Source organism: Chanodichthys erythropterus, chromosome 11 (assembly GCF_024489055.1).
Source record: "Chanodichthys erythropterus isolate Z2021 chromosome 11, ASM2448905v1, whole genome shotgun sequence".
NCBI classification, from domain to species: domain Eukaryota; kingdom Metazoa; phylum Chordata; class Actinopteri; order Cypriniformes; family Xenocyprididae; genus Chanodichthys; species Chanodichthys erythropterus.
In genome coordinates, this window is record NC_090231.1 from 48716161 (window position 1) to 48742552 (window position 26392).

The 26392-nt window shown below is 35.7% G+C and overlaps 1 protein-coding gene across 1 annotated transcript in view; it reads right to left on the minus strand.

The window, feature by feature from the left end:
- Positions 1–7909: 7909 nt before the first annotated feature.
- The window catches only part of LOC137030017 (phospholipid-transporting ATPase ABCA1), a 217548-nt gene continuing 199065 nt past the window's right edge, over positions 7910–26392 (minus strand). The window contains exons 47-50 of the mRNA XM_067399929.1: positions 23217–23320; positions 21996–22088; positions 12715–12958; positions 7910–9267 (exon numbers count right to left, since the gene is read on the minus strand). Coding sequence (XP_067256030.1) covers positions 9169–9267; positions 12715–12958; positions 21996–22088; positions 23217–23320 — 540 coding nt within the window. The 3' untranslated portion in view covers positions 7910–9168. The remainder of the gene's footprint in view (positions 9268–12714; positions 12959–21995; positions 22089–23216; positions 23321–26392) is intronic.

Genomic DNA, 26392 nt, shown 5'->3' on the forward strand with positions numbered 1-26392 from the left:
TAAATGAGCCTTGGCCCAGAGAAAACGCCTGTGCTTCTGGATCATGTTTAGATATGGCTTCTTTTTTGACCTTTAGGGTTTTAGCCGGCAACGGCGAATGGCACAGTGGACTGTGTTCACCGACAATATTTTCTGGAAGTATTCCTGAGCCCATGTTGTGATTTCCATTACAGTAGCACTTCTGTATGTGATGCAGTGCCGTCTAAGGGCCCTAAGATCACGGGCATCCAGTACGGTTTTCTGGCCTTGACACTTACACACAGAGATTGTTCCAGATTCTCTGAATCTTTGAATGATATTATGCACTGTAGATGATGATAACTTCAAATTCTTTGCAATTTTTCTCTGAGAAACTCCTTTCTGATATTGCTCCACTATTTTTCGTCGCAGCATTGGGGGGATTGGTGATCCTCTGCCCATCTTGACTTCTGAGAGACCATGCCACTCTGAAGGCTCTTTTTATACCCAATCATGTTGCCAATTGACCTAATAAGTTACAAATTGGTCCTCCAGCTGTTCCTTATATGTACATTTAACTTTTCTGGTTTCGTATTGCTACCTGTCCCAACTTTTTTGGAATGTGTAGCTCTCATGAAATCCAAAATGAGCCAATATTTGGCATGACATTTCAAAATGTCTCACTTTCAACATTTGATATGTTATCTATATTCTATTGTGAATAAAATACAAGATTATGAGATTTGTAAATTATTGCATTCCTTTTTTATTCACAATTTGTACATTGTCCCAACTTTTTTGGAATCGGGTTTCCAATGGTTTTAAATAATCTTGGCTCAGTTTTATAATTTAGGTTATTTTTTAAACAATTAAGTAAAATTAAATAAAATTGAATTTAAAAAAATTGCAATTGGTTTGTAAAAGATGAGTTTGCACATTCACTTTTTACACCGCTTTAACCATCAGGTGCCGCCAGCCTGTGGTGAATCATTTTGCAAAGAAATCAGTTAAAATGATTCCTAAACAGCCGTTTTATGCAAATTACAACAATACAGAGAGCGATCTACACAAGAATTACCTCTCTTACCTATCCGACAGAGAAGCATTTTGGGCGTCACTACTGTCACAGTATTTTCTCCATCAAACCTTTCCACTTTGTGTTTGACGTACTGATGTTCAGACTCATTATTTTTATTTATCTGTCTGCTTTCTGTTGTTTGAGCTTTTCTGCTTCAGGTACTGATTCTCCCGTTGTCTCCGCCGGTATAGTGATGGGAGGCTTTGAAAACTTTGCGAATCATTTGTTTTGAACCAGTAATTCGAAGCGCGTATCCAATAGCCAACGTCACATGATTTCAGTAAATGAGGCTTTGTTACGTCATGTTTCGAAACTTCAGTGGTTCGCCGATAGGGGGGCAATGATCTCTGTGAGACGCAATTTTCAAAGAGCGGAAATTGTCTAATTTTCAGTCTTAGCGTCAGCAAACAACACTATGCCACTAGTGTACTTACTGAAGCAGCAGCCAAAGAGCAAGGATTTTCTCTGATGCTTAGTCACATGGCAGTGAACAGGTGATCCATAATATATATAATTAAGACACTTTTTATAGAAAACTATTATGAGTACAATCTTCATTTCATGTGAAAGTGCACTGTTCAGATGGCCCTAAACAAAAATACAATTAATGGGTCAAGGGCATCATCACCTCTCTGCAGCCCAGAATGATTCTCTCTCAACAGGTTCTGGTTTATCTTGTCTTCCATCCACATTCATCTCAGGATCTGAAATTAGCAGCTCTGCATCCATATGGCACACAAGGACTTGTGTGTGTGTGAGAGAGAGAGAACAGATTGTTGTGGAAACCTTCAGTCCTGCCCTCTGAACCCCAATGCCACGGTCACCAGCAGGCGGGCAAAACGACTGCTGATAGAAGGGCAGCTGACACTCTCACACAGCTTTTAAATACACACATGCTCCAAAATTAACTTTTGCCATATCTGCCAATGGCTGGCATTACATTTATTCATTTAGCAGAAGCTTTTATCCAAAGCGACTTACCAATGAGGACAAAACAAAGGAATTCATCCAAATGAGGGAACTGATTACTCCAGTCTTCAGTGCCACGTGATCCTACAAAAATCATTCTAAAATGCCATCATCCTTCAAATATCATTCTGAAATTCCATGATCCTTCAAAAATCATTCTAAAATGCTGATTTGCTGCTCAAGAAACATTTCTTATAATTATCAACACACACATACACACATGCATCACTGGTGTGATATGATTTGAATGATATAATTAAGGATAACAACTAAAAATGTGTTGAATAAAAATACCATAATTGAGAAATTTTAATTGAGTCATTAAATCCCTCACACTCCTTAATTTTCAACAAGTTGGAATCATGAGCAAACCTTTTTATGTTTGTATGTGTATGTGGCAGGAATGCTCAAACAACTGAGAGTGCCCTGTTCTGAAGCTGCTATGATCCGTCAATCAATAAGAGTCCCTGTGTTTTCCCTTCAGTCTGGTTTCATACAGGTCGATTCACACACATACTGTATATTGACAGCTGCCATTCAAAAACATTTCAAAATCTTTGCTCTGTTTGAAACCTGTCCCAAAGGCCACATTCATGTTTTACTGCTGAATAAAATCCAACATTTTTTCTGTGGGCAGCCCACTGTCATTAAAATACACAACCACCCTTTTAGAACAAAAAAAGCAAAAACTTCCACAACACACTGAATGGGTTCATTGGACCTCAAAGAATCTGTACCTTGCTGTTTGAGTTCTACTTCATGGGTAGATCCTAATTTGGAGAGGAGGAGTGTTTCAGTTACATCAGATAAACACTGGAGTACCTCAGGGTTCGGTGCCTGGTCCTCTCGTCTTCTCAATATAAACAACAATGTAATTATATTCTTTTTTTTCTGTAATAAATTCTCTTTCTAAAGTGTACTATAGTAAATGACTGCAATGAAAAGTAAAAATGCAAAATTACTTTCGCAGCAAGTCAGAATTTCTTCATATATATTATTTGCTTCGTTCAACATTATGTTCAGCTCATACAAATATACTGGTTGTTTTAAAATCTCCAAATTGACTAAATAAAGCAAAAAAAGTGAATGAGTCATCCATGCAGAGACAAAATAACTGACATTCAATAGAGGTTTTCTGAGGTAGCGATGTTGACATTGCATAAGTTTTCATGAAAATTATTATAAATTCAAACAACAAAAAACAATTAAAATGTATACAAATTATAGACATTTAAAAAACCAAAAAGTACTAAAAGTGACAAAAACACAAAACAATTACTAAAACCAAAATGAAAAACAAAAATGTTAATATCCAAAAATATTATTAAGAAATATAATAGTACCTCAACGATGCTAAAATAACACTGCTGCTGACTGTGTTAAAAGTGCAGTATGTGATAAGTTTGTCCGCTAGAGGTCGCTAGCAGCCTATTTAAAACAAAGGCGTAGCTTGATGACGCCAAGTTTAAGAGCGGAATCTTGAGACATCGTGGTCTCCATCTCAACGGACGGTGCAAAATAATAGGGATTGGACTCGGGAACAAATCATGTTCATGGATGAGATTATTAACGTTACTGTAGTATGAAGCAAAGCAGGATCGAGTGTTGTGTTAGCTGAACGAGGCCGCTGGAGTGATTGCGCAACACACGCCTCATGAGCAGCAGGACTTTTATTATGACACAGTCGCTGGCGCCACTTCCGCTTTTCCGGTCATGAGTATGAGGTAACACAGCTCTGTTTATCATATTAGATTGAGAGTGTTGAAAATGATGTTCTAACATTACTCTGTGCGTTCGCTCGGCAGCTGCTGTGAGACACTTGTTATGCACTGCAGTAAGATCGATTAGAATATCATATTAAATGCTGGATGGCTTTGTGTTGATATGACACGATTGACAGGCGACTCCTCACACATCCCGGAGCCTTGGTTAAAATAGCAATTTTCTCACGATTTACAAATAGTTGAAAACATCTGGGATATTGTAAGTACTCAAGTGAACAAAATATATTACACTGGCCTAGTGGTTTTTGGATACTTTACTGCAAAAATATTACATATTTCACCTTTGATACCACTGTACCTCTGAAGATCTGCCCCCAGCTAACGTAGTTAGAAAAACCTGCTGCTTCCTCAAACTGGAGCTTTAGTTTGAGCAGCTGAGAAAGATGTGAAGTAAGCCATGGGTCTTGTGGAGTGAAATCAAGCAATGATAAAGAGAAAGAGCATGAATGAGGTTATCTTCTTTCTGCTGAGTGAGGCCTGTTCCTACATTGGGGGCCAAGTCTGACGCCTTGCTAGTGTGAGGACAAGGATCAGTGGGATGGTAGTTTGTTTCTTGACTCTCTGGCTTCTCATAATCCACAAGATAGTGGATAATCATTGGTAAAATTACAAATGTCTTTTAACTGACCTTGCAGAAACTGCTCATTTGAAATAATGACATACAATTTTCTAATTGACAGAGATTGCACCGTGCGATGCACTTTAATATTTAATAAAAGCATAGTCCTGATGAATAATAGATCACATAATTAAAATGATTTTTCTTAAGAATTAATTGCACTGATGTGGTCCTTGTGATATCATTAAAGCTGCAGTGATTTACTTCTCGAGCAAGTCTGAGCAGTGAGTAGGTGATTATTCAGTGTATAGCTTCATTTTTGTAATGTCTAAATTGTTTTCCTTTGGTGTCTTTCACCAGTTAAATGAGTGTTTTAAAAAGAGAGAAAGTCTTTTTTTGTGTTTAAAATACTTGATATGTAATTTAGCATGATGACCAAAATAGTCATTCATATAATGATGTTACTGGCTCAGTATCGATGTGATTTAACAGTTGCCCTAACAACCAAACATGTTCTTCACAAGAATCATTTAGAATTTGAGTTCAGTCAGTGAATCATTGCCTGCAGTGTGTGATGCCAATTAAAAAACGATTATTGCCAGGACGGTCAACACTAGTTCTGTATAATTTACCAAACCCTGCTATAACTCCAAGACTAAGGATCTATCCAGAATCTCAAATAATGAATTGAATTCAAATACATTTGTATAGCGTTTTTCATTTTTCATTATACAATGATGCCTACAAATCTCAGAGAGATAGGCAAAAACTCAATTTAACTGATGTGTGAGGGCTGTTTCATGTTGTGTGGAGGGTATTTACAAAAAAAAGGTTCTTAAAAATTGTATATATTTTTTTACTTTTTCCTCCTTTCTCATAATATTTCCATTTCCAGTTTTGTGTTCGCTCCCAAATTGCAAGGTTTTTAGGAGAATTTTTTTTTTTAATTTTTGCATTCATCCAAAAGTTTCTTTGGGGGACACACAACTTTTTCATGTAAACACAAAACCATTATAATATATATTATATACATATATATATATATATATATATATATATATATATATATATATATATATATATATATATATATATATATATAAAATACACACACACACACACACACACATATATATACAGGGCTGGATTGGGACTCATTTTCAGCCCTGGAGTTTCATGCCTTAGACCGGCCCACTTTAATTCACGACTGACTATATTAAAATAATGTAATTAAAACCTCAGTATATAAGTCTGCAATAGTGCACTGTTCTCTACAACCTTGTAAATAATTGTATTTTTCAAAAATATCTTCAAATACCCATGACAGTACAAATGATAGTACAAAAAATGCTAAATCTAGTCTAGTGGCTGTAGTTGAAAATTCATGTTATTTTTTAATTTTAACTTAATTAAGTGTTTGATTTGTAGATGGCAGTAATCGTCCACTTAACCCAGGCACATTTTTCATGTCTATCACTTTGAATGAAATTTAGAAATGTAGATCTTTATTAAAGTGGACTTAACATAAAGTTTTGCTATTTTATATAAATGTACATACTTAAATTATTACAAATTGAGGCAAATAAATAACACAAAATACCATAAGTCATACAAAATTGCACAATTTTACAGTAAAATATTAAAGTAGGCCATTACGTTTGTTTAAAAACAAAAAGTTACATGTTACAAAATCACATTTTACTGTCTGGTTAACCTAGTTGGACAGAAAAATGAATATTGTTGGCCAATGTGTAGTAGCATAGCAAGCAACATAACATAAGTGATAGGCCATATTTTATTATTTGCCTGCTATTATTACGATATTAGTAAGCTGCATACATGCCTTTATATTTTGCATGTTTTCCCCTCTTCCTTTTTATTTATTTACGTTACTTAAATCGGCCTCCGGTGGCTTAGACCTTTTGCCTTACCATAATTTAGCGTTGATTTAGAACTTGTCCTGCTGTCCCTACAGACGTCACCTCATCCCTTCTTCTCGTATACTTTTGAGTGAGTTGTCTTCTCCGAGCGCACACTCCGAGTCCCTCCCGACCCTGTTAATTTACCCACCGAGTGACCTGATACCATTGACGTTGCGTGCAAATGAGCGGTAAAAATCGCGATCACGCATTCGTTCGTTTGTTTTTTTTTTCTTGCGCGGGTGCCCCGTGCCGCCCTGGGCCGTCCAGGCCTAAATCCTTCACTGAATGTTTTTTAGGAAAAAGTCATTTGGACGCGTCCACAGTTTCTAGAACATCTATATTTCAACCCAGTGCCATGACAACAACAGCCCTCGCGGCCAAATAACTGACCGGCCCACCGGGAATTCTCCCGGTGCTCCCGATTAGCTAATCCGGGCCTGCATACATACTAGGGGTGTAACGTATTCGTACCGAACTGTTTCGGTACAGGGCTTCCGGTGCACGTGTGTGGTGAAGCATTACATTGCAACATTGTAGCCTAACCACCATTTAACCACCAATAATCACAATTAGCTCTGCGTTTTGTTACTTTCGATAAGAAACAAAGTGTCATCCTTCAAAAAGAAAATGCCGTTTTGACGCGTTTTGATGCGGCGTGACAGATCACTGTACAGGCGCCTCAGTTCAACGGAAAGTTCGGCGGAAAGACATCAGTGAAAGCTTGTAAACAATATCAGCATTTAGGCCTACCTCAGAAAAACCATTCAGTGTCCAAAGTTTGTTAGTTCACTAGAGAAATGAACTCTTTTGCTTAATATATGCACTGTATTAGCCTATATAATCATTATATTTTACCTTTTAGTGATTCTGATTAGGCTATTTAATGTTTAGTTTTCTCTCCATCTGCTGTAACGAAAACCGTACTGAACCGTGACTTCAAAACTGAGGTACGTACCACACTGTGAGTTTTGCGTATTGTTACACCCCTAATATATACACTATATTGCCAAAAGTATTGGGACGCCCCTCCAAATCATTGAATTCAGGTGTTCCAATCACTTCCATGGCCACAGGTGTATAAAATCAAGCACCGTCTGCTTCTGCAAACATTTGTGGAAGAATGGGTCGCTCTCAGGAGCTCAACATGGATGAGCAAGTTTGTTGTGGAGGAACTTGACTGGCCTGCAGCTGGGCTCTTGACAATAGTATGCATCATCAGTAAATTTGCATATATTATATTCGCTCTCATTTCAACTTTCTTCTAGTCGAGACTTTGTTCTCACTAATGGGTAAGTTAAATGCAACCCTGGCCACCGTCTAAACATCAGCTTACAGGAGCTACAACCCTCCTTTGTGTGACTATAGGCCTGTTTGAGTGGCTTCACAAAGTCTCTTCCTCTTGATGGCATAGACCACAAGCATATGCATTTTTACTCCATAGATTAAAAAGGTACTGCATTACAGGAATGACCCCGCTTGAAAAATTCTGCTCCTAGTTGGAAGTTGTAATGTAGAACTTCAATAAAATGATGTTCAAGATCATAAGTGAGAAATGGAGAGAAACAGATGAAGTTAGTGACTGTAGTAGGAAAGGTTGGATTTGTGAAATGAAACTCGGAGGCTCGGCAAAGTGTGCAAATGTTTAATGTGTGTCTGTGCATAAAGCAATAAGCAGAACAAATATCTGAGCAACAGACTCACAGGATCATGGGAGTGCATACAAATGCAGAATAAATGGCAGGATTAAGAGTGGAAATCTTTTGTGTGGTTTGAGGTAAAAATGTTCTCATTGCATTTCATGTTGCATATATCACATCCCTCTCTGTCCTACTGAAGAGCTTCCTATAGACGCATCCAACAGTCTAAAGCAGTCATTCCTAACCACAGGTACATGTACCCTTAATGGACAAAACTGATTTAGATTTTTGCTGGTATAAACTGACAACACTTTACAATAAGTTTCCATTTGGTAGTTAAATTGAACTCGCAATGAGAATTACTTCTAAAGAATTTATTAATCTCAGTTAATGTTAATTACAACATTAAAATGAAAAGTTGTATCTGTTAATATTATTTAATGGACCTGAGCTAACATTAACTAACAATGAAAAGTTTAGGTATTGGTAGGTTTAAGGGATGTAGAATATGGTCATGCAGAATAAGGCATTAATTTGTGTTTTAAAAGTACTAATAAATGGCCAATATCCTAGTAATATGCATGCTAATAAGCAACTAGTTAACAGTGAGAACTGGACCCTAAACTAAAGTGTAATTCTTCTGCAAATGTGTTGCTTAATGCATTAACTAATGGAATCTTATTGTAAAGTGTTACCTAAAAACCTATAAAACAGAAAATATGACTTACGGTATAAAATAAATATACTTGAGCCTTATTGACGTGGTAGTACAGGTGCATAAGACAGAAAAGGTTACGAAACGCTGCTTTAAAGTGCATGACATTTTATCCTGAGATTCAAAAAGCAAAAATCAATGCATGTGGTCTTTCAATAAGTACAACTGACAACTAGAAAATAAATTGATAATAAAGCTGAAATTTCTCTCCGTTCTTCCTCCCTGGAAATATAAACCCCAAATCACCCCAAAAATACAATGTGATTTATTGATACAGTACACAATGCAATTTTAAATACATAATCTCTTAGCATTTAAATATTTTCAGTAAAAATATGAAGTTGAGCAGATATTTCATCATAAATTCTTTGGATAAAAATATTGTATAAAAAACGACCCCTGAGTTTTTCCTAAAGGTTTTCTCTCTGTTTCTGGTTGGACGTTTTAAACTAAGTCATCAAATCTTGGTGGCCTACGTGATTAAAATAAATAAGAAAACATGATAAAGTGCCAGTAACTGCTGGTTTGTGCTGATTGATGTTTGATTCATGTTGTTGATGTTTGTATCTCATCATTCAGATCCACGTCGTTCTCAAACACGCAGTCCTCTTCATCACGCTGCTGCCGCGCGAAACTCACAAAAACCTGAGAGAAACAGAGAGAAACTTGTCAAATGATGTCATTTAAATGTCATGATCTTATTATCGTAAACTAAAACTATTAAAAACATTACTGTAAATTGAAATAAAGCTAAAAAAAAGAAAGAAATGCTGCCTAGTGTAAGTTTAATTACCAAAATTATTAACTGGAAATAAATAAAAACTAAAACTAACTAAAATAAAATGAAATGAAATAAAATTAAATAAAATAACACTGCTTTATAGTTATTTTGCTACAATTGCCTTTTTCTTCTGTGACATTTCTACCCTATAAAAATAGTAACTTGATCTGTTTAACATTATAGCTCCATTTCTTTCAAATGCACTACAACGAAATCAGTTCTGTGCAGTGAAAGTCACAGAATGTTTCATTTTATTTGATTGCACAATTTTTAATTCCGCAAACTCAATTTAGTAGCCATACTGACTGCATGGTGAGTGAAAAAGTTAATTCCAAACCCTGCTAGTAACCCATCAAGTGCCAGCTTTAACTGGGTCTTCCTGACATCGTCTTCAGTTTCAGTTCATTATGACTCACAGTTCCCAGCAATAGATTCATTTCTCACAAGACGTCGGATGGCAGTGAGAGACCTGCTGCATATCCCTCTCAAAAGCTCAGAAAACCAGAGATAAAATGTGCTCGGATAGAGAAGGAAGTGTTAGGGATCATAATCAGAGTTATAAAGATTGCACTAATTTTAGCTGCTTATGAGTATGATGTTCATGGATAGTCTGTACTTCAACGGTCCAGAAACAGTGCCATCCATAGAGTGTTTTTTCTGGATATACTTGCTGCTTCTATGAGATACATACAGTATGAGCAGAAACTGCAGATAGTATCTCAGGTAAAGAGAAGGATTTCACAACGGCAGGATGATTTACTGGAGTCGACGATTGTTTACTGTACAGTGTGTGGTGAGTCTGAGGACGGCAGATCAAGGAGTTGAAAAGAGAAGCTGGAGGCCTGGGTTACACTCAGACACGGCACAGGACAGAGATGTCAAGTGTGTCAGTCACATACACACATGCTTAGTATTTTCCCAGGAAAAACACCCTGTAAATTCATATCTATTTTGGTAACCAAACAGTTTGACTTCTATTGTGTGCAGAAGAAAGAAAGTAAGGCAGTTCCTCCAGTTTTTCGAAATCAACCAAATGACAATTTGCCATTTCACCTTAAAATAATAGCAAAAAAAAATCTGTAAATTACCACTACAAAATCAGTCATTTTGTTCTAAAAAATAAATACAATAATAAAATGGCTAAATCCTGGTGGGACTGATGCCAGAGTGATCATTTTGGGTGAACAATACTTTTAAATAATCGGAATCATCAAGTAAACCTCTGCGAAAAAGAAGTGCACTTAATTATACTGAATGTGCACTTGTAATGTATTTTTTCTGTTTATAATTTTAACTGTATATCAGTGTTAATTTTGGCAGCCATTTTTGATTTAGTCTAAGTCTTTATCTTCAGACGAAAATGCTCATATTGTAGTCATTTTAGCCTTTCAAATTTTAGTCGTTTTAGTCGACGAAAAGTCGTCACATTTTTGTCAAGTCTTAGTCATTACTTTTAGTCAAACTACAGTTACCAACATTAATTTTGATAGCTATTTTATATGTAGTCTTTAGACAAAATAGTCATCATAATTTTTCTCTTTAGACCAATTAATTTAAGCTTATGAAAAATTTGAATGAAGGTAACAGGCTGTATTGACGTTGCACTCTTAGCAGTAGCACTTGTGCACTTCTGCATATCCTCTTTCGGTGGTTCTCAAACTTTCTAGAGTGTCGTACATCCTTCTGTGTACCCTCTTTTCCACGTACACTGCAGTTACACATTTTTTAAAACACATTTTTTTCACACTTTATAAATACCTTTGGAAAATAAATAATGCCTTAAATACATTTTTTTTAATTCAATAAATACAATGATGATAAAAATGAAGTGATACTTTTAAATATTACATTAAAACCGCCAGTAGGCGGCCGTAAGTCACTGTTTTTATGAGTGAATCATCGAGTCATTCATTCTTTCAGTATCAAAGCAAGCGGCTGTATTTATGAATGGTTCATTGAATCATTGACGATTCGTTCAAAGCTGCAGCTTGTGTGCTGCAGTTCTGCTGTGGCTTTAGTTGCAAAAATACTGACAATACTTTTTAAAATGTACATCACCTAATATTACCCTTTTGTTTGTTGAACTGTATAAAAACAATATTTGGGAAATTATATATTATATTATATTATATTCGGGCAGTATTCTTGCTGGTATAATATGATCAACATTAAAAACAGTAACTCGCAGAAGGGTATGTTTTTGTATCGAAGAGAGTTTTAATCTTAAATCTACATACAGTCTGTGTCTCTGTTTTTCATGTTAGTAAGTGCTAAATCCCCACTTTCACAACATTATATTGTCGTGAACAGCACTAATGTAGTGCGATGCTGGCTTATGTGGGTGTAGTCAGTTTTGACCATGAAAGATGAGGTAATTTGATTGAATGTCGTGTATATACGACATTTTACCTGCTAGAAATACATGTTCACTTTTCATGTTATTTTAAGGTGGAGTAGAATAAAATGAATGGCACTTTTCATGTCAGTTTGAGAACCATTGCTGGATATCAGCCTGCATTTTGGTCTCAGATTTAGTCAGTAAACGAGCAGCACAATATAGACACTTTAATTTAAGTAGAAAATCTCAAATGAAGAGCGCTGAACTCCAGCATCGTTAAATGAAATTAGTGTAGTCTCTCATCGTCTCGTCTTAGTCAGGGAAAAAAAGGTTGTTAACATTTTTCGTCATAGTTTTCGTTAACAAAATTAACACTGCTGTATATATGTTATAATGGTAAATAATGTGTTATTCAAAATAAGGTAATATATACAACTTTTTTTTGTTGTTATTAAAAAACAATGAAGCAAGCCCAGCTCAGGTGAGAAAAAGTAATGCTACTGTAATGTAACGCATTACTTTTCATAGAAAGTAACTTATGCAATTAGTTACTTTTTTTAAGGAGTAACGCAATATTGTAATGTATTACTTTTAAAAGAAACTTTCCCCAACACTCAAGTCCTATACTAAGTGGGTCAATAAAGCATTCTGCAATAAAGCATTCTGCATTACATTTTCATTTAATTGCAATTAACATGCAATTAAGTGTATGAAAATATTATATTCATTATATTCTTTCTGTAATAAGTTCTCTTTAAAAGTATGCGAAAAGTGTACTTGTTTTTCACAAAAGGAGTCAGAATTTAAAGCAGAATCATTATGATATAATTCCTATCCTTACTTGCAGCTACTTTATATTACTAAAGATGAACGTTGAATGACACATGCATGCCTGTATTTATTTTTCTTTTGGTTTTTTTTGTGTTTGGATCAGAGATGTAATCCTCATATGTCAGGTAGGTAAGTGTTTTACCTGGTCTAGTGTGGTCTGTGACACAGAGTAATCTTCCACCTGCAGCATCTGCTGGTGTTTGTTGAGCTGGCTGAAGATGTGCGCGAGGGTTCCCTCTCCCTGCGGTATCTGGTACTGCAGTGTGTTGTGATGTTTCTCTTTCAAAGTGCTGCCAGGAAACGTGTCCCGCACAAACGACTCCACCACGCACATGTCGGCATGATCGGCACACACACGAACAATCAGTGTGTAACCTTCCCCGAACCTGCAACACACACACACACGTGCATGGAGTTAAAGCATTAACTTTATTCACAACATGGATTCGTTAGAGATCAAAGAACAGTAACCACAGATCATTTCATGCAGGTTCAAAAAAAATGGCCACAAACTTCAAAGAAGAATAAGTTCCTGGGATGTGCCTGCACACGGTCTGATAAAAGCAGGGCTATTTTTACTTTTCCTTTCTGTAAAGCATGCAATGTGTTCAGTTCTGAACTCTGCAAACAAATGAAAACAACTCACAATTCAGACTTTTTTTTTGTCTATTACACACAACTCTGAATTTATTTCTCATAATGTTAAGCTTATAACTCCCAATGTTGTGGTAATATTTGTGGTAATAACAATTTTTTCTCAGAACTGCGAGTTTATATCTCACAATTATGACTTTCACTGTTGGAATTCTAAATTAAAGGATTAGTTCACTTTTAAATAAACTTTTGCTTATAATTTACTCACCCCCATGTCATCCCAGATGTCCATGTCCATCTTTCTTCAGTCGAAAAGAAATTAAGGTTTTTGATGAAAACATTCCAGGATTTTTCTCCATACAATGGGCTTGAATGGGCACCAGACAGTTCAAGGTCCTAAAGACAGTTTCACTGCAGCTTCAAAGGGCTTTAAACTATACCAGACGATACCAGACGATGAATAAGGGTCTTATCTAGCGAAAAGATCAGTCATTTTTAAAAAATTAAAAAAAGTTTGTTTTATAAGCACAAATGTTATCCTTGCTCTGTTCTCGGATGCGCGTTCGTGACGTCACGTAATACGCAATTACGTTGAAAAGGTCACGCATGACATAGGTGGAAGTACAGATTCAGTGTTTACAACTTGAACGTGCAAATACTAAGTCAAACGCCGTTTACAAAAAAAGGTAACGTTAAAACAACAATGTTGGACGAGGATAAGATGATTTTTTCGCCTGCCCTACCTTTTTGAACCGGAATACACAGAGGAAGAAATTAGGCAGATGGAAGAGACTGCTGCGGCGACACACACCTCTCAAGCATCGGGCAGACGAAGATCTAACGAGACGTGGTGGTGCACATGTGGCAAATGCCAACCATTGCCAACAGAGGAAGAATCTAGATGCTGCTACGACTGGACCATTTCAATCCCGCCATTAGAATCAGTCGGTGAGTCCCTGTTTCCATCTCGCTGCATTACCGGACAGAATTTCCACCGTTACTGAGCAACAGCATCATAAGGGGGTCGCACACTGGACGCGAAGCTCAGCGCAGAGCCACGTCTTTAAAATTTGTTCGCATTGTTTCCTATGAGTGTAACTTACACACCGGCGGCGACATTCGGCGCCTGTCCGCGGCACCCAGGAAGTTGTTCAAAATCCTACAGCGCCACAGAGCGCCATGTACATTGTTTACATTAAATGTATATTATATTTCTCTCAAATCGTCGTTAATGTACATACTGACTTCACCCTGTGCTGCAAGATACATTAGTTTTACACTTTAACAGCTTGAATAAAGTCTAAAAATGTATAATAAATGTAGCCTTTTCTTTCTTTTTGCTTTGTTGTGCCATTTGTCCATGTACACTAACCTCAGTGTGAAATATTAAAGCATATGTAACGTTTCCCTGTTGATGCAAAACACTCCCATTGTGCAGCTCTTCTATCAGGAGTCGAGTCAAAATTGAGCTTGCGCGTATATAATGTGCGCGTCCGGTGTGCGACCCCCTTTAGAGGTGTTTTTGTTCTGATGGAGAAGGGTATGACAGTCTGATGGCACTGACAACACAGGATGGAAGAACCATTAGTTGTTTTACCTTGTTTTTGTTAACGGCGTTTGACTTACCGTGTGTCTCAATCAGCTCCCTAGTTCAGTAGTCAGGGCACTGATCAGGGAATCAGCCACATTCACTTTCATACTGATTCACGACCTAGGGAACTAGGGAGCTGATCGAGACGCAGGGTTTAGTATTTGTACGTTCAAGTTGTAAACACCGAATCTGTACTTCCGCCAATGTCAAGCGTGACCTTTTCAACGTAATTGCGTATTACGTGACGTCACGAACGCTCTTCCGAGAACAGAGCAAGGAGAACATTTGTGCTTATAAAACTTAAACTTTTTTTAATTTTTTAAAAATGACTGATCTTTTCGCTAGATAAGACCCTTATTCATCGTCTGGTATCGTCTGGTATAGTTTAAAGCCCTTTGAAGCTGCACTGAAACGGTCTTTAGGACCTTGAACCGTCTGGTGCCCATTCAAGCCCATTGTATGGAGAAAAATCCTGAAATGTTTTCATCAAAAACCTTAATTTCTTTTCGACTGAAGAAAGAAGGACATGGACATCTTGGATGACATGGGGGTGAGTAAATTATAAGTAAAAGTTTATTTAAAAGTGAACTAATCCTTTAACATCTTGCAATTATGCAATTATGATTTTTTCCTCCTCTGAATTCCCCCTAGCAATTCCGACTTTTAATTTTCTGAATTCTGAATTTTCTGAGTTAATATCTCACACTTCTGACATTTGTTAACAAAATTCTAAGTTTGCAATTCTGACTTTTTTTCTCAGAACTGCGAGTTGAACCTTTCATCCACTGAACTAGGCTTCCCTTAAAAGAGATATGAATTCAGAATTCAGAGAGGAATATAAGTCAGAAATTCAGAATTGTGAGATATAATCTTACAATAGAAAAAATGCAAAATTGCAAGCTGATGGCTCAATATTGTAAGAAATAAAGTCATAGTTGTGTTATAACAACATGATCACATGAGAATGCGTATCAATAGTACGAGTTTGTAATCTTGTAGAATATATACGGCAAAATGGGTTTTGGCGTGCTTATGGTACACGGTTTTTTGCGTGCATATGATACGCACTTTATGGCGTGTATATAACATGCTCTTGGGTAGGATGGGGGTGGGGGAGTGGGGGTTTCGTACGTATAGTACGCCATAAAGTGCGTATCATATACACGCGAAAAATTGCGTACATATATATATATATATATATATATATATATATTATATATTCTACGAGATTACAAACTCGTACTATTGATACGCATTTTCGTGTGATCGGGCTCGTTATAAACTCAGTTCTGCAAAAAAGTCAGAATTACGAGATGTTAACTCAAAATTACGAGAAATAAAATATAGAATTTTATAGAAATATAGAAAGTTGCAACTCTGGGAAAAATTCTGAATTACAAAATTCTAAGTCAGAATTGTGAGAAATAAAGTCGCAATTACTTTTTTATGGTGTAAACTGACTTTCATAAATGGCTTCAGAAGACATAGAATGCATAATTTCAGAAAAAATAATTTGCATAAACAACATTTGTAGTTCTTCAGTTCACAGTTACTTAAAGGGCAGCTTTTTTCAACATTTCTTATTTTGAATTGCATGAAAGAAATAGTCATATGGGTTTGCAGACTTGCAGAGAGAAACAGCGTCTACATTTCAGCCTTCAAAACAGTGAATCTGTGAAAAGTAGATGCAGATTTATAGTCTGTGTAAAGTGTATTGCAGTAGATTGTTGCAAAATGTAGCTGGTCTTATAAAAACTTCCTCAGCTCTTATCATCACTGGCGTATATTAGAAGCACTCTAGTGCTTTCATCCTTCTTGTTAAAGAACAAAGACACAAATGTGTGAGATCAATACACACACACAGACAAACACTGTGTGAATTGGATGAAAAACTCACCCACTAAGTACGGTGACTCTAGTAATGTAGCGATTTGATTGGTGACTGACAGGCTTACAGGTGCTTTTATTGGACGGCTGTTTAATTGTGTTTGTTTTGGAACTGATGAAGGTGTGTGTGTGTGTATGTTTACTCTAGGTTTGTGTTTATGAACACACTCAGCATCAATATGATTTTATCAGAGCAACCACTCGCTCTCAAAATAATAAAATAAAAGCACACAATGATAATGGCCGGTGTGTGTGTTAGAATGGGAGCTTTTCAGCTCTTTCAACTTCTCAGTGAAGAGATGTTTTTAGCCATTTTAGTGAGATGCCTTAATGCTCATTTGGCAGTTCACTAGACGTGAACATCAATATATCACAATTTAGCCATCAGTCATTGCGCACATCAGCACTACACAACACTTGGGTAAGTTCACCCAAAAACGAAATTTGTCATTTATTACTGACCCTCATGTAGTTCCACACCCTTAAGAACTTCGTTCATCTTCGTAACACAAATTAAGATATTTTTGATGAAATCTGAGTTTTTTTTTAATCCTCTACTGAAAGCAATGAAATTACCACATTCAAGGTCCAGAAAAGTTGTAAAAAACATTGTTAAAATAGTCAACGTGACTAAAGCACTTCAACATTAATGTTATGAAGCGACAAGAATACTTTTGTGTGCAAAAAAAAAATAAAATAAAATAACAGCTTTATTCAACAAATTTGCCTCTCCCCTGTCATTCTGCTAGTTGAACAAAGGTCTTGTGGGTTTGGGACGACATGAGGGTGAGTAATTAATGACAGAAATTTAATTTTTGGGTGAACTAACCCTTTAAACTATACATAGTGAAAGATTTTTTAGGACACATGTATGGTATATATTACGCTAATGTATTTTAATATTAAACAAACAGTCATTTATCAGAGCATTTTGATTATGACAATCTGCATTACTAAAAATATGAAACAAATGTTTTTTTTGTTTTGTTTTTTATAAATACAATTTAATTCTATATATAAACTATATATAGTTATTCTTCAAATAGGGACTCTTCCAAATATATGAATTCTTGATATGAAATAAATCAAATACATTGAAATATTGATGTTAAATTTCTTAAAAACTGTTTAATATATCTACCATGATGATGAATAAAAGATATAATTCATTACTGTCTCTGTATCAACATTCAAGTGAATTTTGATCAAATGTGTGTTATTGGTATTTTTGATGTGTGTAATTTACTCTTTGGACATTTTTTTTTTTCCTCCTCAGACAAGTTTGTTATAAGTCTTTTGATTTTTTTTTTTTTTTTTTAAATCAAAATATTCTCAAAATCAGCTTTCAAAATCTTATCTTTATATATTTAGACTACCATTCAATAGTTTGGGGACAATAAGATTTGAAAAAATTAATACTCTTATTTAAGCAAGGACACATTAAATTGATCAAAAGTGACAATAATGTTACAAAAGATTTCAATTTCAAAATGTATCATGATTTCCACAAAAATGTGAAGCAGCACACCTGTTTTCAACACTGATAATAATAAGAAATGTTTCTTGAGCAGCAAATCAGCATATTGGAATGATTTCTGAAGGATCACGTGACACTGAAGACTGGAGTAATGATGCTGACAATTCTTTGCAACACAAGAATAAATTACATTTTAAAATATATTCAAATAAACAGTGCAATTGTCAGGGTTATGTCTTGATTTTTTATGAGTTTGAGTTGGTTTTGCTCTGTTTTCCATTTCCTTTGTTCCTTGTTCTCACTTCTGGTTAGTCTCCTTGGTTTGGATAGTTATGTCAGATGTGTCTCATTACATTGATTAGTTTGTTATATATACATATATATATATCCTGTGCTTTGTTCAGTTCTTGGTTCATTCTTGTCTTATGTTTGGTTGTTCTGTTCCCATGGTTCAAGACCGTGATTAGAGTATTTTGTTTTGTTGAATAAAGAGAAGTCTGCTGCAATTAAATCCTGTACTTTTATTTCATCTTGCTGCAACCAGATGTAACAGCAATGATATTTCACAATATTACTGGTTTTATTGTATTTCTGATCACATAAATGCAGCCTTGGAGAGATTTTTGAAAACCAAAAAGATCTTATGTGAATATATGAGTAACTGAATAACATTGGACAAACAATCAGATAAGACTCTGACTTGCTATCAAAACAACTTTATATATATTTTTTTAATAAAATGGAACAGATTTTCAAAATCAGCTCTGTCATCTTCATACTGTCACTGTATTTGTTTTTAAAAAAAATGAGGATGGGGAGAGCAAGACGAGCATAACTCATCCACTTACAAAATCTACAGCACACTCACTATAAAGATGAATCAACATTAAAATGTCAGCAGAGACAAAGACAAAGTTGTCCTCGCTTTGCTGTATCAATCATGTGAAGAGTGGAGACAATATGAGAGTTTAGATCAGCACTCAGACAGCAGCACTGACACCAACAACACCGATTGCTTTTGGAAATATATGTATCAAATATTCTTGTGATCGACCGATATGGATTTTTTGATGGTTGATGCTGATATCTTGGCTGATATAAAAAGTACACTATTTAAAAATAGCAAATAACACATGCATAACAATTTCTGCAATTGGTAACACTCTACAATAAGATCCCATTAGTTTATGTTAGTTAATGCATTAATGATAAAAATCGGCCTTGGCAATATTATAAAGTATTTAGAGAAATTTATTTCCTAAATATTGTTCAGGTCAAATACATCCAGTTATATTTATTTACATGAGCATATCATGCACTAAAAACATTCAATGTGTGCAACTCAAGTGTTTGTGTTTGACAACATGAAGCTAAGTGTTTCTCCTGCTGAGTGTGTAGAGAGAAGTCAACACTGCGACCCGCGAACGCAGCGTGAGTGCCGGCGTCCTACAGATGGCAGCAGAAACACGCCGCAGGAAGAACAACGAGATGAAGAAAAGGGAAGAGACAGAACAGAGGAAGGACTAAATGAAGAACGGCTGCCGACGGAGTGAGAATCGTTGGCTGATGGAGAGGTGTAGATCTTGTCCTACTGCTTTGCTCCATTAGACACACGGAAAGAAAAGATAAAGGGGAGAGAGGGAGGAGGTCGATCAAGGGAGCAGTTCTTAATTGCCTCTTCACTCATTAATGCCCACACCTCCACAATCATTAATTACAACCAAGAGAGCGAGAGAGCAGCTAAATTCAGGCACATATTAAATGTAAAGCCTGAAACAGACTCTCAGATTTTACATTGGACATCAAAGGGCGAGTGAATGCAGTACCAAAATTGTTAATTGTTCACATGGACTACTTTTATGACATGTGTGGGGCTTTTGTGTCCTTTTAGAAGCTTAAAAGCTCCAGTTCACATTCAATTTATTTGCAAGGAAAGTGCAACTAGAAAACTATTTAACATTGATTTTGGAACGACAAGAGGGTGAGTGAATTATGTTGGAATTTTAACTTGTGAATTATTAATTTATTAAATTATGAAAATGTATTATGAATATTATCAGGACAGTCTGTGCTGCATACACTGTCATTCAAATGTTTGGGGTCAATAAGAATTTTAATGTTTTTGAAAGAAGTCTCTTATGTTCACCAAGGCTGCATTTTATGATCAAAAATACTGTTTTCTATTGGAATATATTTTTAATTGTAATTTATTTATGTGATGCAAAACTGAATTTACGGCATCATTAGTCAAGTCTTCAGTGTCACATGATCCAGAAATCATTCTAATATACTGATTTGCTGTTGTGCTGCTTCATGTTTTTTTGGAAACAGTGATACATTTTATTTAGGATTCTTTGATGAATAGAAAGATTAAAAGAACATAATTTATTTGAAATTGTTTTGTCTTTACTGTCACTTTTGATAAATTTAATGTTTAAATTGTGGGGTGCTGCAAGGATCTGTGCTAGGCCCTTTGCTATCTTCAATATATATGCTGCCACTTGGTAATATTATAAGAAAACATGGAATTAGTTTCCACTGCAATGCCGATGATACTCAGTTATACATTTCATCATGACCAGATGAAAACTATCCAAGTTGACAGAGTGTGTTAAAGATATAAAATGTTGGATGACTACTAATTTCCTTCTATTAAATTTAGATAAGACTGAGGTATTACTCAGAATACAACTTGCATTTAGAAGGATGTACTGTTACGTCATCCTCGACAGTAAAACACCTGGGTAGTACCTAGGATATCTAAGTCCACTAAAGGAGGGAGAGCATTTTCACATTTGGCTTCTAAACTCTGGAATAGCCTTCCTGAAAATGTTCGGGGCTCAGACTCACTCTCTCAGTTTAAATCTAGATTAAAGATGTATCTCTTTGGCCAAGCATTCACATAATTCATCTCATATACTTGTACTCCAGTTATATCAGATCAAATGCACATTACTATCTTTGCTTAATGTTATGAACAGCAGCTACGCTAATTATTCTCCATTGGCTTTTCTGTTTTATCTCGGAATGCCCATCCGGAGGTGTGACTAGAGAGTATATCAGCTCCAGTTTGGATCCAGCCTCTTATGAAGACTTCAGATGCCTGAACACCTGTGAGGTAATGACCCCAACCTCTGCGAGGACTTCAAAAGATGCAAATTCTGGATGTATGTATGCACCACTCCAAATTTTGCTATATATCCTAATCTTTGTTAACATGTATTTATTACTTCAATGAGCTAATTGTTTCTGCCTTAAATTAATACACTGCAAGCTAACTATGTGATTTGTATATGTACATTTCTGAAATTACATAATTTGGACACAGTCACCTCTGATAACAGATTACTCTAAATTGTAATGTTGACATGCATTTTCTGTAAAGCTACTTTGAAATGATATGTATTGTGAAAAGCGCTATACAAATAAAGGTGAATTGAATTGAATTAATGTCTATGCTTAGATAAAAGTGTGTATATATATATATATATATATATTATCCAAACCTTTTGAAATACTAGGTCCAAATTACTGTAAGCATGTCAAAAGACTAAAACACATTTGTATTAATATAAAAAATAAAATGACTAAATTCAGAGATAAATGTACTTGAGAAGCAAAACTGAGATCTCTTGAATTGTTTTTTTTTTTTTTTAGAAACAAAGGAAATTCCTGTGACTGTGTTGAATTCCTTTGAATTGCAATTCAGTAAATTCCATCATTTCATTTACAATTCTGATTCAACATTCCATTTGTCAATTCAATTCAAATTCACACTCATAAATTGAAAATTGAAAGGGAGCCTTAATTTCTTAAATTATGAATTTTGGCCAACCTGACAGACAGACAAACAGACACACACACACACCCTCACCTGCTCTTAAGGTGCTGGATGCTGCCCAGGCATTTGAACTGTCCATTCACCATGATGGCCATGCGTGAGCAGAGCGCTTCACACTCCTCCATACTGAAAGCAGACAGACACATTTATTTGCACACATGGCAGCATTAGGAAAGGTTTCCACTGACTGTTTTCATCTAATTCTGGCCGTTCCTCAGCATGAATCTCTTGAGAAACACCTTCAAAGCATCAGAGCTCAGGAACCGCTTCCAAAAACATTCAAATGAGACTCATTATGAAGCACATGAAAGCCTTTCACCTGCACAGCCAGCCAATGAGACCGAGTCAGAAAAACAAACTAATTTGCTGCCAAATTGTGAGACAAACGTACATTAGTTCAATCTCTAAACTGTCATTTTGCCAGGAATCGACACATTGCATCGATTAGCGAAAGATGTGACATATAAACGTATTAGTAATTTGTATGATAAAGGTTCATGTATGAGACGGAAGTCAAACACGCTCTGAAAATTAGGCATGAAGATCTGAACTTATAAATCATACATACATAAATACACTCATAAATCAAGTTTATTCAAATTTAGACCAGGAACAAGCTAGAGCAGAGGTGAAATGCACAGAAGAGGGTTTTATTTTGTTTTGTGTTATTTATGTAAAATAATGTGTGATTTGCATGTATGTATTTTATATACAGTAGTTGACAATTTAACAGATGAGCCCAAGCCTCAATCACTAATTCAAAAAACGGCACTTTAGAACTAGTAAGGAAGGAACGCTGAGTTGCTTCATTGAAGTTAAGCTATTATATTTTTACTTATACCATGGTCTGTCTGAATACTCAATTCTGATTGGCTGGAAGGTATGCTATCGTTCTTGCATGTTATCAAGTGGAGTATACTTTAAAAAGCGACTGTACGCATACACTAGGGTACACATAAAATAAATAAATAAAAATAATAAAAAATAATTATACCATGGGCTTTTCTGAAACTACTTTTTAGTTAGTTCTTCCCCAACACTGACCCAGAAGTGAGCTAAATCTGGGCAAAAAAACTTCCTTTTGACATTTTTTTTAACAAATGACATCCTTATTTGTAAAAATGCTAAACTTTTTTTTTTTATATAAAAATGCAGAAAGATTTCAGTTAGTGTAGGTTATAGTAGCTGCAAAACAACAGAAGTCTATGGAACGGCCCATTTAGACAGCTGAGAGTAAAGGTGTGAGATAATTACCTGTGTGAGGTGAGAATAACAGATCTACCCTCCTTAATGACACTGAGGATACAGTCCCACAGAAAACGGCGGGCCTTGGGGTCCATACCCGTGGTGGGCTCATCCTGCACAAGCACAAACACACACACACACACACACACACACACACACACACACACACACACACACACACACACACACACACACACACACACACACACACACACACACACACACACAGGACAATGTACGATGTGAAACAGTATGCATTAAACATCAGTTTACTACAGTACAGTGCTGTCACATGTCCTCATTATGTTGCATATTTAAAGTGAAGTCAAATTGATTGGTAACACTTTACAATAAGGTTACAGTTAACAGTTACAAACATTAGTTGTTAGTTCATATTAACTACATTAGTTAATATGAACTAACAATGAACAATAATGCAGCATTTATTAATCTTAGTTAATGTCAATCTCAACTTTTACTAACATATTTAAGATCAAAAGATATATTTTAAAATTAGTTAATGCAAATTTTTAATTAAAAACGCACTTGCTATTTAATCAGGATTAGGGTTTGGTTTAGGGTTAGTTGCATGTAATTATGCATAATTTACTGTTATTACTACAGTAAAAACATGTAAAATATAACAAGGACACTAAAAAAACGGGTAACACTTTATTTTACAGTGCTGTAGTTACACATCATTACATGTACTTACTATAGAAATAACAGTAAATTATGCATAATTACAAGTAACTAACCCTAAACCAAGCCCTAACCCTAACTCTATAGTAAGTACAAGTAGTTAATTAATAGTACTCAGTACTTATTTGAGTAATTACAATATAACTACGGCACTGTAAACTAAAGTGTAACCAAATAAAGTGTTACCAAAATGTACATACTACACAGTACACATGCTATTTATTGCACTAATTATAAGATAAGCATGTTAGTATGCTATTCCAAACACAATGGAAATTAGCTATAGAAATGGATAACGTGATCTCTGACCCTGAATCACAGAATCATTACATGACGACATCCCTCTGTCCTCTGCAGTGATTCAGAGCAAGACGGACACGCTGCGAGCACCTGCCTCGTAATTCCGCCTTTAATTAGCATCCGCAGAGAGCGAATCAGGAGTTATTCTGCAGGTTATGAACGCGGATTATTTCATATGAGCCTCCGTCAGGCAGAATGAGATTTTAATGCCAGCAAACAGAGGCGCGTGTGTGCGGAATGTAAAATCTCGCTTGAAAATACATTAGAAATGTCCCACGAGTGACCTGCAGTCCTGTGTTCTTTTCTTCTTTAATCTTTTCTATCGTTATTCCGCTCTTCATTTTATGTTTAATCCTCAAGGACGTTCTCTCCCGTCTGTGTGTGTGTGTATTTATTTTGTGGATAAAACTGTCCCTAGAAGTGAGCTACATCTGAAAGAAAAATGTCCTTTCAGAGACAAGGTAAAAATGATTATTAATACAATTCATACCGATCAAATCATAGTTTCATTAAAGTTTTCAGTCACACTTTACAATAGATTCTATTAACATTAGTTAATGTGTTAGTAAACATAAACTAACAATGAAAAAGCATTTATTAATCTTGTTAATTTCAACATTTACCAATACTTTATAAAAATCAAAATGTAATATTTAATGGACCTGCGCTAACATGAACTAACAATGAACAGTCTTATTTGTATTAACCGACGTTAACAAATATTAATAAATACTGTAATCAATGAATTGCAAATTATTAATGTATTAACTAACAATAACTCATAGGTCCTTATTTTAAAAAGTGTTACCCATTTTACAATAAGGTTGCATTTGTTAACTGCAATAGTTAACATGAATGAACAAGTGGCATTAACTAAGATTAATAAATACTGCAACAAATGTATTAAAGGTGCCCTAGATTAAAAAATTTAATTTACCTTGGCATAGTTAAATAACAAGAGTTCAGTACATGGACATGACATACGGTGAGTCTCAAACTCCATTGTTTCCTCCTTCTTATATAAATCTCATTTGTTTAAAAGACCTCCGAAGAACAGGCGAATCTCAACATAACACCGACTGTTACGTAACAGTCGGGGTGTACGCTCCAATATTTGCAGATGCCAGCCCATGATGTTCCCAACACTATAAAAGGCATTTGACAAGGGCAGCCAGTTAACGTCTGGAGTTGCACACAGCCGAATCATCAGACTAGGTAAGCAAGAACAACAGCGAAAAATGGCAGATGGAGCAATAATAACTGACATGATCCATGATATCATGATATTTTTACTGATATTTGTAAATTGTCTTTCTAAAAGTTTCGTTAGCATGTTGCTAATGTACTGTTAAATGAGGTTAAAGTTACCATCGTTTCTTACTGTATTCACGGAGACAAGAGAGCTGTCGCTATTTTCATTTTTTAAACACTTGCAGTCTGTATAATGTATAAACACAACTTCATTCTTTATAAATCTCTCCAACAGTGTAGCAATAGCTGTTAGCTACGGAGGACAGCCTCAAATTCACTCAGAATAAAACTTTTAACATCCAAATAAATACTTTACTCACATAATTCGAAGCATGCATGCAGCATGCATGACGAACATCTTGTAAAGATCCATTTGAGGGTTATATTAGCTGTGTGAACTTTGTAAATGCGCTGTAATATAGTCGACAGCTCGTGTGGCAGGAAGCACGCGTCTTAAAGGGGCGGCGCCGAGTGTAAATCAGTGCATTGTTAATGGTGCCCCAAAATAGGCAGTTAAAGAAATTAATTTAAAAAATCTATGGGGTATTTTGAGCTGAAACTTCACAGGCACATTCAGGAGACACTTAGACTTATATTACATCTTGTGAAAAAACATTCTTGGGCACCTTTAAGCCCCGTTCACATCGCCAGTGACACGCAGCGACAGGATCCCATTCATTTCAGTGGAGCGCTGGCGACTTCCGGCGACAAGAGCGACAGTGACCTTTAGTGACAGAATGTAGGCGTGTCAAGCGACGGGAGATGCGACAAAAGTTCAGATATTTTAACTTTATGCAAATTAGGAGCGAATTTCGCGAGCGACAAACAACAGGAGTGAAGGCTCTCTGGAACTCATGTCACTGTCTCGAGTGCAGGCAAGGCAGACAGGAATAGTTCCGGAGTGATTTCACTGTTTTATATGATTTGACTGT